This window comes from Phalacrocorax carbo, chromosome 1 (assembly GCF_963921805.1).
Source record: "Phalacrocorax carbo chromosome 1, bPhaCar2.1, whole genome shotgun sequence".
Lineage (NCBI taxonomy): Eukaryota > Metazoa > Chordata > Aves > Suliformes > Phalacrocoracidae > Phalacrocorax > Phalacrocorax carbo.
In genome coordinates, this window is record NC_087513.1 from 132543221 (window position 1) to 132555569 (window position 12349).

At 40.7% G+C, this 12349-nt stretch overlaps 1 protein-coding gene across 1 annotated transcript in view; it reads left to right on the forward strand.

Moving 5' to 3' along the window:
- The window catches only part of ADGRG2 (adhesion G protein-coupled receptor G2), a 64093-nt gene that overhangs the window by 16520 nt on the left and 35224 nt on the right, over positions 1–12349 (forward strand). Inside the window, exon 3 of the mRNA XM_064474618.1 lies at positions 2011–2631. Within this exon, the coding sequence (XP_064330688.1) occupies positions 2011–2631 (621 nt within the window). The remainder of the gene's footprint in view (positions 1–2010; positions 2632–12349) is intronic.

Genomic DNA, 12349 nt, shown 5'->3' on the forward strand with positions numbered 1-12349 from the left:
TGAGCATCCCAGATTTTGCCTGTTAGGCTCTGACAAATGGCCAAACTAAATGAGTGAATTCATGCTTTAGGGTTGGGCAGGGAGGAAGTAGTTCTACTGCTTGCTGTTGGGTCAAGTCATGTTTTTCTTCTCCATTGCCATAGAACCATGCTAAGTATTACTTCACCATTCATAATGCACTGTCTGCTAGTTAGAGTTTTCACCTAGGTCAGCCTGTACCCTGAGGGTTTGTTTTTTTTTTTGTTTAGTCTATAACCTTGTATGGCACTTTCATGATGTATGTTGAACTTCAGGAACGATTCAGGGTAGTGAAAGATGCCTACAGGCTTCTGCTAATGAGCATCACAAAGGGAGTCTCAAAGCTATAGTATGTAACAAGAATTGTTATCAATGACTTCCCATGAAACTGGATTGATATATTTTGTGTTTGGAACTTTTTCTGGTAGCTTGTACCTATCAAGCTGCACTTGGAAGTTAGGAATGTCCTCCTGTTTTTCATTTGTTGCTATTGAAAAAGAAATTTGAGAGCCCTGTGGTGAAGAGGCAGAAAAGTTGAACACATTCCTAATTCAGAATTGGCCTGGAGAAAGCTGGTGCTCTGGTTGGTTGAGAAGATCACAGAAGAGCTGGCTATGACCATGACAGCTGAGTAGGACTATGAATGTAACCTACTGTGGAAAAAACCTGATCCAAGTTGCCTGGAAATCTGTATTTTCACAGGAAGGCTAATGGAAAAGCTTTCTTCCTATATTGATGGATCCTGTCCTGCTATCCAACTCTGACTAATCATGACTAATCATGTCTCTTCTGGAGGGTATATAAAAGCTCTGCATATATTGATAAATAAATGCCTCCTTAAAGGTGTCAGTAATGTGTTCTCTTGCACTAGTTGAGCATCTACCAGGCTATTTCATTATTCTGTAGTTCCATTTCACATCCCATAGCAGTTTTTCTTAGTTTGGATTTATTTTGTTGCTGATGGGTGCACCATAAAGCAAGCAATCATGGTAATGATTGTGCGATTGGAATGTGCAGTTTTCCACAAAATAAGACTCGGCTCCAAAGAGCTTACATCGACAGCCACAAAAGCCTGTACTTTCCTCTAAGTGGGACAATGGAGGAAATGAGGCACCTACAAGAACTTAACAGTTATGATCAAATTACAGTGTTTGGGGCATTCCCTAGTACTACTTGTTTTACCAGCATTGACAGAGCCTGACACCTTGTTTTCACCAGTGAATTTATTGCCAGCACCTAAAATTCTGTTTTCTGTCACAGTTGAACTCTGGGTTGCCACCATCTCAGTGCCTCAGCAGATTTGAGGTTCACACACCAGATGTCTCTGCAATTAAATGCCCTGGTAAAGAACAGGGAATGGGGGCTGAATGGGATTAAATTTAAAATAAATCAGTGGCTCCAAAACACATTTCCTGAAAGTTACCTAAACTCATTCTCAAGAATATGGCTATTTTCTACCTTTCTTGCTGAAACTCTGCAGCAGAGGATTTAAGAATATCAGAGTTGGAAAAAAATGGTGTGGAGAAGCATGATCTTGTTCAGAGAAGGATGTGAAGCTGGGCCATGAGAAGGCAGTAAGGGTGATAGTCCCTTCTTCTAGCTCTGTTTCTGTATTTTATCCAATATTTATTAAACTCAAAATACCTGTGCAGTCCTGGAAATAGGAACCAGGATCTTTGATTGTCTTTTTGCCCTTCACTTGTTTGAGTGCTGCCTTAGAGAGCGCTACGTGGTCATCCTCCATCTTGTGCATGAGTTTTATTTCAAAGCTTTCATGAGCAGCTAGGATTTATTGACTGCCTCCAAATTTGCCACTTCCCCACTACAACAAAAAAGAAAAAAAAAGAGAAGGATACAAGGTTGTTTCTTAATGTGTTGTTTTGAAAACTCTAGGTAAATGCCTAGGAGCAGTACTATATGGAAGAATAACATTCATATAGAAGATCCTTTTAAAAACAAAATCATTTTACAAATCACCTTTTCTTTATTTAGATCAGGTGGATTTCCTAGGACAATATAAAGCCGTCTTTAAGTCTGCATGTGAAGATCCTTGGATTATGTCACCAAGAATTTCTGTGCGTCCCTTGAAAGAATTCATTGTCTGTGTGTACCTCAAGCTATATTCCTCAGATAGTCCCTGGACAGCATATGTATACAACCAAGAAACACCTCACACCAATCTCTCTGCAAATAAGTATGATCTTGGACTTACAGGAGATCATGGTAAATTGAGGATATGGTTGTTTGGAAATCAAATAAATACAACAGCGAGGCTTCAGGAAAACATTTGGAACCAAATATGTATCCAGTGGAAAAGTGCAGATGAGGAGATGAAGGTATTCATAAATGGAACAAAAAAAGTTAACAAAAAACTAACCGGGAAAGTAAATTTCCCTGGAAAAGGGCAGTTCTTACTTGGCTGTTCAAAGCTGCCAGGTGCAACAGCTACGTCACCTAACCTGGGTATGACTGGGGAGCTGTACATGTTCAGAATGTGGGATAAAGCAAATATAAAGCAATCTCTGGACTGCGAAGATAGTGGTGTTATACGCTGGAGAAAGGAGGATTGGGACTATAATAAGACAGTAGAAGAGGATAGCTCTTTGCCATGTGGTAAGTACCATTGCACCACTGCTTTTAAACCAGTCAAAAGTTGATCTGAACACATCTAACATTTCTCTTCCAGATTTTACAAGTCTTTGTCTATTAGTCATTTCTAGCTAAATGCTTAATGAGATCATGTGAGGATCTGTAGTTTTTGCCAGCTTTTATCCAAATGTAAGAAGCATAGCAGCAGTCCTTTAAAGACTTTCAACTTCCTTCGACTTTTGTGTCTGTCTACTGTCCATGTTATGGTAATGAGAGCAGGATGCATCCAACCAAAACTCCTTGGAGTATTAGGGCTTTCTATCAAGGTCATCTTAAAATAATTAATTTACACATCTTCTGTTCAGGGAACAAATAATAGAGGAAAGCATTGCTGGTCCTCATTCTGCACATTCTCTGAGCCCGAACTTCAATGATTGCAACTTTTCACTGCTTCACTGGCACACTACACCATCTTTAGCTGGTTTGGTTTACATCTGTAAAGATTACTGGAAGCTCTGATTTCTTCTTGTTTCTGTATGAGTAATGTCTTCCTTTATTAAAATGGCCAAATGGTTTCTCTCTGTTGCGTTGTGTGATTTGGGAGAGGAGCTGCAGAAAAGATGTCCTTCTTTTGCTTGTGTGTGACTGTGTTTGTTCAGTCCTAGGGCTGAAAGGGGGAACATTTTAGCTACCAGACAAAAGTTTGATACAAAGAAAGTCCGAGAGGGATCTGTCTAGATAGTGGTCAGAGTTGAGCATCTGGTTCTCTTTCACTGAGGCACAGAAAGGACAACCTTCTTGTTTTCAGTTACAGCACTTTCTGCCCTGAATACAGAGCATCCTTGAGCATCACAGGGCAACTTCGTTAGGCAATTCCCAACTCCAGCCCCAACTGATTAATGATTTAAGAATTACTGATTTAGGGGCTTGTGGAATCCTTCGTATAACTGCAAGAGCTCTCTAGTGAACGTGTAAGATGCATGGTTTCCAAAGCTCTGTTACTTAGCCAAATTGAAATGTAATTATGCTGACAGAGGTTTGTTTCAGTACAGAGGCCACCTCTACTGCCAAATGTAAGTTATCTCTTCTAGATAACTTGGAAGAAAAACAGATTTTTGAAGAAAAGTTCGCTGGATTTTTTTAACAGTCTATTTGCCTGGTTTCAGGAATAGATGTATTTTAGCCGATTGCCCTTCCCCTCCAAGTCAGTCGGTGAAAGGCCTATATTTAGCAAATATCAGTCCAACAATTAAACATTTTAGACACATGTTTAACACTTAAAGGTATGCTCAACTTTAACTGAGTAGTTTGCTACCCAGAAGTGGATGGGATTACCTTTGCTACTTATCTTATGCATCTGAAGATTTGCAAGGAAGGACATATCTGACTGCTTCCCACTTTGTGACAAGGGCTGATCACATTTCTTGGACTAATGGAACTTAGCAATGGAAAACTTTTAGATCTGAGTTAAAGATGCAACTCTTGCTTCTCTCAGTCTCACAGTCTTCTGGTTCTCCTCTGCTTGGTGTAGCCATTGCATGCTGAGCAGGTGTAAATATTGCAGGTAGGGCAAAGAGGGAAGGAGGCCCCACACACTGTGCGTCACTAACCTTCCATTTACATTCCTCAGGTTCCTTTGATAATTCTCCTTTTGCTGAGAATGAGAAGTAGCCTAACAGCTGTGGTATGGAGAAAGAGTGCCACAGATTGAATGTATCTCACTTTAAAGATCACCTCCTGGTATTTAAAAATATGTAAGTGAAGAAAGATGTGCTCACTGTTCCAAATGCCAACTTTGGAAAATTTCTTCATCTTCTCCCTTGGTGAATGATTCCTGTTTAGCTACATACTTTAATGCAGACAGTGTGAGCGATATCACCATTGTCTCTGCAGAATCCAAGGGAAGAAGTAGTATAAAGCTCTGGGTGATGTAAGAGAGTACAAAGACACAAGCAAATTAAAATGCTAAATGCTTGTAAAGAAACTTCAGTCATCTGTGAGCACCATCTCTTCAGATGTCATTTTTACATGGCATGTTTGCAAGTTGCCTTTAATAATAACTTGACAACTGGAAGAAATGTACTGTTTAAACATTAATCATTTCAGTTACACATTAAACAGTAACATTCTTAATCCAACTATAAATATCCAAACTGTTACATTGTGCATTTATGCAAGGAGCACAGAGATGACGGGATATCCTTTACAAATTTCAATAAATAGATAAAATAGATTATTTATGGCATAACTGCAAATAGTATCACTGACAGTAGAGCACTGACATCTCATTTGTGGTATCAGCGCCCTAAGTTTTAGCAGGAGTCCAGTGCCTATTGCTTTTGGTTGGATGCTTTTGCATAAATACAATTCAGCGCTTATGTTGTGGCATTTCAGATTTTTCTAAACTGTCCTGTCCAACCTTCAAGAATAAGGTGTTGCCCCCTCTTTTCCATGTATCCTTTTCACTTGCAATACTGCAGGGCCTGCCACTGGTGTTGCTGGAGGAGGTTTCCAGGCTTGTGGGAACAAAGCAGTTCAATGCTGGTGGGAGGAATGGCAAGTGACCAGGGCCCCATATGACTGTTTTGCCTCTGCATGCTCAGGGAAGAGGAAAACTTCAGTTTGGGCTGTTGTTCTCATTTGCAGGTGAGGGCAATAGGAGATGTGATTTAGGCTCATGTAATCCCTTTTAAAGATTTCCCAAGCTGTGTGCACTTCTGATGACTGGATCAGCTCTCCTGGAAGGCAGGGTGGAGTCCCAGTTGTTTACCTCCTCAGGCAGAAGGTGGAAATATAGCTGCCACTCATCCAGTCTGCATCCCAGTCTGTTGGGTACCAAATTTTGGGCCTTATTGTTAAGTTTACTGAGCGGATCATGAAAGCTGGAGATGAAAAAATAAATTATTTGCCCCAATACCATTTTCTTTCTAAAATTGTAAGGACAGAATACTACAGAAACCTCTAGAAGCTCTTAAAGGAAGAGGAAGAAAATACCTAACTCTGGAGTGCCTGTTTGATGAGTCATGTGCCACTCTACTTTGTACCTATTAACAGAATGTGGTTTTGACCTTCCCTTTCTTTGCTCTCATTGCCTCCCTCTTCTGTGATATCAAAGGAAGTAGCTTTCTGGAAATCAGCCTACCAGAGAATGGGTGATTTGATTCACCTCAGTATCTAATGTACAGCTTTATACAAACAGGTAAAAACTGCATTTATAACCTAATTTCCTAAAAACATGGGTAACATCAAAGCTGAGTTAAAAATATTGCACCTAAATTTTCTGTTAAGGGTACTAAAATGAACTGACCAAAGTGACAGAGCCGGATGTGAACAAGGACTTTCATAACTTTCTTACATTTGCTTCTGTCCAACAGCCAATAACTCATCCTTTCTTTCACAGTGCCACTGCTAAGAGTCAGAGCAGACATGAGGTATCAGGAGAGGCATTATAACATAAAATTAAGATTGTACTTAGTTTTATCCTATAAACATATACAATGTGCCTCATAATCTAACTTACATAAAAAGTCAATATGGGCTAATGTCTACAGTGGAACAGTTGGGGAGGATTTTCACATTACTGTTATTAATGCCTTGTGTGACAGGATGGTTCATTTTGGCAGAATGCTTATCCAGCTGAAAGGTTTATCAGATACTAAAGGGACCCAATATCTTAATAGAAAATATGGATTTAATTTGAATATGATAATTGAATGTTGTATTTTTGGTGCTTATTTCTGTAAATAGATGGATTTTAGAACAGTACCATTTTGAAATTTTGCTGTTTGGGCTACTCAGTTTTGTTCATATGCAAGTCCTGTGAAATGTATTAATGCCAGGTGTTTTCCTATGGCTGTATCCTAATAACACTGAATATAAATGGATGGTGGTTGCTGCACAGTACTGGTAACTGATGTAATACACACAACTGTTGCCTGTGAGAATGTTTAGAAGAGAATTTGCATAGACTTAAAAATGTAGTGTGGAATTGACTTTTTTATGTAAAATGGTTTTAATCAATTTTTTAAAGCCAGAAAGTGATATGATATATCTGTTTGGAATGAAAACTTCCACTTTGGCATTTCTGGTGGGCATTTTCAATGGAAATCAATTCCTCTGCCTGAATCAGTTGAATTTTTGGTGAAAAAACTTTCAGCACTGTTTGCTACCACATCTTATTTAGAAAATCTAACTTTTATTAATTTTCTGGTATTTTTGTGTGCATTTGTAAGTAAAAAATGATCTTATCAGCAATACACAGTCGTGGCTATCTAATGCCATTCTGTGGTGTCAGCGAAGTACTGCGGCGTGGGGAGACCATATTACATAGGCACCAAGGTGTCCTTGGGATTCTTCCATTTGGATTCTGCTGGTGATCTATTTGTGAGAGCTAACATGGGCAAGGGTACCTTTAGTTTGAAAGAATAGGCCTGGGTGATCATACAAACTGTTATCATTTTTTGCATGTTTTCCAAATAATACAAGTAAAATTTTAGGCACTTCATTTCATAAACCTGTTATCTAGACCCCAGAACATCTAAGTCCATAAAGGTATGTTTTTCTGCCAGTGATGTTGCCTGTGCTTATACAGATTGCCAGAGCTGTTGCTGCTCCTTAAGTGTTTGGTGGCTGTGTTGTGCCTCTGGACCTGACTAGAAAGCAACTGCCCCTTGCATTCTCTTGCTGTGTTTCCTGAGAGACAGAGGCCAGCAGGCACGACCCTTCTCACTGTACCATCTCCCCTGCCCTGCCACACTGCACAGGCTGGGCAGGATAGGTGTCCATGTGAGCCTCTAGTTAACTGCAGTTCTCCTTTTCCTAAGAAAGCACTCTAGTTCCTGTCTTAGGCTTGTTCAGAGGATGCTTTTTGCAAAAGTTTAAAGGCAATCATAAAGTGTTAGGCAAAACAGTGTTAGTCAGCAGCAACACTTCCTCTGAGATAACCGAGCAAGAAGCAGCTGCCAGTGTGTTAGTTCTTGCACGATGTTGTTATCTGCAGCCAGGTCCTAGCTGCTTCTCACTCCTCCACCCTGGAAAAACTGAACTGCTTCTGGCAGAGTGGGTTGCCAGAAAACAGGTGAATCGGAAAGGGTGTTGCCTTTCCGAAAATTTTAAGATTGTACTGATCATAAGTTAGATCGCAAGTAGGGAGAAGAAAAGGATATTTTTCATTCTTCCAGATAGAGATAGAACATTTTACACTGTTCATGCTTTAAGGGCTTTTTCTGTATCCTGTGGCTAGGTTACTGAACAAAAGGTGTGCTATGAGTGACAGTGCCTTCAGTGCAGGGGCCAGAACCATCCATCCCATCTTGACTACTGTGTTACAGAGCCTCCTTCTCCCTTTCTTCCCTTTTGGCCGAATTGATTTTTGAATTCTGCTTTGCTTGGTGGAACAGGTTCAGCAGGACCTGTGGAGACCATCCCATCCTAAAAGAGCCAGTAGGCTGGTAGTTAAGATCTGTCATGTTAAGGAATGCTGTAAGGACAAGGCTATTTTGTAGACAGGGCCAGGCACTGGTCTTTCTCAGAGCTACATCAGTTTGCAGACCTAGCCTTAAGTACTGTTATTAATGGGCTAAGTCTCCTACCAGATTGGAGCTGCTAAAGTTACACTGGTTCCCATTGTCATAGAAAGTCATTATGGGAAATGAAGGTTGTCACGATGCAAATACTGGTTTCCAGGTAAGCTTTTTGCAGCTGTGGTGTGGAACGATGGCAGGAGCTACTAAACAGGTTTCGTACCAGTAGAACAGTTTCCTCTGCCTGCATGGATGGGATTCTCAAGTTTCGGCTTAGCTAGCTGTTTGTTTCAGAACAGTACAAAAGACATATGAAGACACACGAAGGCTTTTGTTTCCAATGATGCATGTTAGTAACAGAAACTGGTGCTTATCTCATTTACTGGAGTTGCCTTTTCCTTCAGAAAAAAAGTTCTTGGGCGACCTATTCTGTCTCCCTTGCAGCAAAAGCAAAGAATAATACTGAGCAATGTTATTTGCCTATTTTTTTTTTGCTGTTTGGAATGTTCTTTGTTAGAGAAAATGTAGAAAAGTATTGCTGTAATATATAATGTCTTGTTTTGGAATAGGATATTAGGTTTCTTGATTTTATGATCTTAAACAGTGTTGCAAATAAAAATTCACGGAGCAAATAAAATGAGGTTTTGTATACATAAGGATTGTCTTGCTCTTATCAATAGTAAACAACCTCAGGGAAATAAATTTTCTGTTAGCTTGTAACTAGCACACCTTGAGTTATTTTGCTTTCTTTTTTACCTGTCAACTCTAGGGATATTTTAGATTGGACTTTAATCCTTCTCCAGATAAACCCTATTCACTTTCTTTTCTAGTTCTTAAACACACAAAGAAGGAGAATTGACAAATGTAAGTGAAATTAAATAATGTATGACAGCCTCTCCTTCCCTCTTTCTGTATGCAAAGGTGATTCTGATGAAAGGCTTGATTAGTGAACTTAATGCTGCACCTTGATCAGTGACAAGTCTCATTCTTATGGATAATTCCTAGCAACTGTAAACATGTGAATATTGTGCTGTAAGAGAAGTCATGGTTAGATGTGTCCAGAAAAAAGTGCCCCTCAGATTACACATGCCATCATCACTTGCTGCATTTGCCAGCTCCAAATTCGTGGCTTGTGTTTAGCTTATTTTGCTCCGGGTACTGCTGGATTTGTTATTAAAAGCATTTGGCATTTTTAGAGTTCACTATCTTCCTACTAACCTACAGTGCTAAACATGTTAGTGGACAATTCTCTTACCTGCCTCAGGATACTACTTGTATTCTCAAAAATTAAAAAAGCAGGTTGAAGGGATATGGAGGATGGGAAATGCAGTTTGTCTACAGTGACTATATCTACACTGACTCCTTAAGAGTATGTGAGAGAGACCTCAAGGTCAGATTACCCAGGCAGATTTTTTTCATTTTTGTAGCGGGCAGAAGAAGCAGTGTGGTGGTCTTTTCTGTGAGATGTTGCATACTTCAAGAGTTGGGTTTCTTTTGAGAATTTAATTTCTTTCAGGGCTCTTTGGTTGGAGATAAGGGCTTTTGCACAAGGTACTAACCACTTAGTAAGACAGGACCAGTGGCAGGTAAATTTTTGGAGTTGGAAACAACTTCCTGTGGTAGGAAAGCCAGTTCACCCACATGTGAAAGAATATTTCCTTCTCTAACCGAAAGCCCACTTTACTTATATACAGTTGACTCTATTATTATTCACCCATTCTACCTTAAAAAACTATTTACTGTTTAAATGGTACAGAACAGTTTTATCTGACTACTCCTTCAGTTCTGCATATTATTTAAAGTTAATATTGTATCTTAAGGGTCTTTTCTAAACCCACACCAGGTGTTAAAAAATAATTTTACAGGTGCTATAATACCTAATCACTGTACAATGTTAAAGTAACAACACTTCTACATAAGAGCTCTAGAACACATGCCTTATAGGATCATGGGTTTTAACTGGACTTGCTATATAGTAAGAAGTCCTAATTCTTCTGGAAATTGACTGTAAAAATTAAGGTTATAGCCAAATTTTCATGATCTGTGAAGTTCATACAGTGCTAGATGTTAAAAAGACCAATTGTATTTCCCTGTAGGCAGAATCCAAGTTGTCTCACATGAGATGTTTGATGGAACTTGGTTTTGTCTTTACTGAAATAAAGTCAGTAGGCTGATACGTATGAGGGTATAATTGTTTACTTCTACTTTTTACTTAATGGATGTATAATATTTTACTGAGAATATTGGTTCCCTCTCTCTCTCTTTTCTTTTACCTGAGATAATTTCTGCCCCGGATGCAAATCAACTAAAACTAACAGTTAATTTCAGATAAGTTTAATTAATTAAACAATTAATTAACAGTTAATTTCAAGAGCAAGGTTCTGCACCTGGGTTGGGGCAACCCCCAGTATCAATACAGGCTGGACAATGAAAGGATTGAGAGCAGCCCTGCAGAGAAGGACTTTGGGGTACTGGTGGACAAAAAGCTGAACATGACCCGACAATGTGTGCTTGCAGCCCGGAAGGCCAACCATATCCTGGGTGCATCAAAAGCAATGTGGCCAGCAGGTCAAGGGTTCTGCCCCTCTACTCCGCTCTGGTGACACCCCACCTGGAGTGCTGCGTCCAGCTCTGGGATCCTCAGCACAAGAAAGACATGGAGCTGTTGGAGCAGGTCCAGAGGAGGGTCACAAAAATGATCCGAGGGCTGGAGCACCTCTCCTGAGAGGACAGGCTGAGAGAGTTGGGGTTGTTCAGCCTGGACAAGAGGAGGCTCTGGGGAAACCTTATTGCAGCCTTTCAGTACTTAAAAGGGGACTATAGGAAGGATGGGGACAAGCTCTTTAGCAAGGCCTGTTGTGACAGGACAAGGGGTAATGGTTTTAACCTAAAGGAGGGTAGGCTTAGACTGGATATAAGGAAAAATTTTTTTACAGTGAGAGTGGTGAAACACTGGCACAGGTTGCCCAGAGAGGTGGTAGATGCCCCATCCCTAAAGACTCTCAGGGTCAGGTTGGACGGGGCTCTGAGCAACCTGATCTAGTTGAAGATGTCCCTTTTCACTGCAGGGGGGTTTGGAGTAGATGACCCCTAAATGTGCCTTCAAACCCAAACCATTCTGTGATTCTATGAAAACTCCTAAAAATTAGACATTGTGCAGTTAATCTAATTTCCATTTATTCCTCCTGCCATATTTCAGAGTTGCTGCTGTTAGCTTCATGCAGTGTATGACATTCAACAAAAATGAACTGACATTTCTTTACATGTCATCGAACTCTTATGTAGTCTCTTACTCCTGATCGTTGGCCCCAGTATCCCAGCATTGGAGCAGCCAGGCAGCAATCTGCTTACCTGGCTGGTAGCTGTCATCTTTGTGCATATCTTGCAGCTTGCTCAGGAGTAGGCACTAGGTCATTTCTGTCTCACTTATGATTTCTGTCACTTCCCCCTCCTTTTCTTGTGGCTGCCCTGCTGCAAAACTGGATGCCTCTTCTGAGTCTTCTTCCTGTATCCCCTTAAGAGGAGCTTCTTCCTCCTTCACTAATTCGGTCGACTAGTACTTCCATTGTTTCTTCTTGACTGCAGATGCGACTGTTATGGTTAGGGTTGTGTCTCTGGTTTAGCCACAGCATCCATTTGTATGTCCTTAGATCCAGAGACCCTCTTGCTCCTTTCAGGGTGCTGGACACACGCCAGGTAGGCATAGGCCAGGCCCCAGCACAGCACCAAAAGTCTCTGTTTTCAGTGCAAGCAAGACATCCTTCCTTCAAGTGGTCTGCCAATTCAACAGGATTCCGTGCCTGTTCAGGTGTAAACTCCCAGGCCATCAAAGGTGAAGACTGCTCTAGGCACCTGCCCAAATTCTCCTGCACACCTTGCCACCCAGGAATCTGCTGCCTTAGAGCACTTTCCTGTTTTACTGCAAGTCCCACAGAGGTTTGAACTTGGATCACTGGATTCATAGTCTGAGGATGGTCTTGAGGACTACTGATGCAAGTGGACCGCCAATGATGGAAGAAAGGAGGTGTCCAGTATTTGAGGGAATTAGCAGTGGTGGAGGTGGTCTACAGCACCCTAGACAACAGCTAGGTCCCCAAAGGTCTGGATGGATGATGTCCATTGCACATGGGCAATGTGGCAGAGGTTAGTACACTACGCATCAGCGGAATATGCCAACACCTTGGTGATAATGGACTGGCTATATATCAGGGCACTAACTG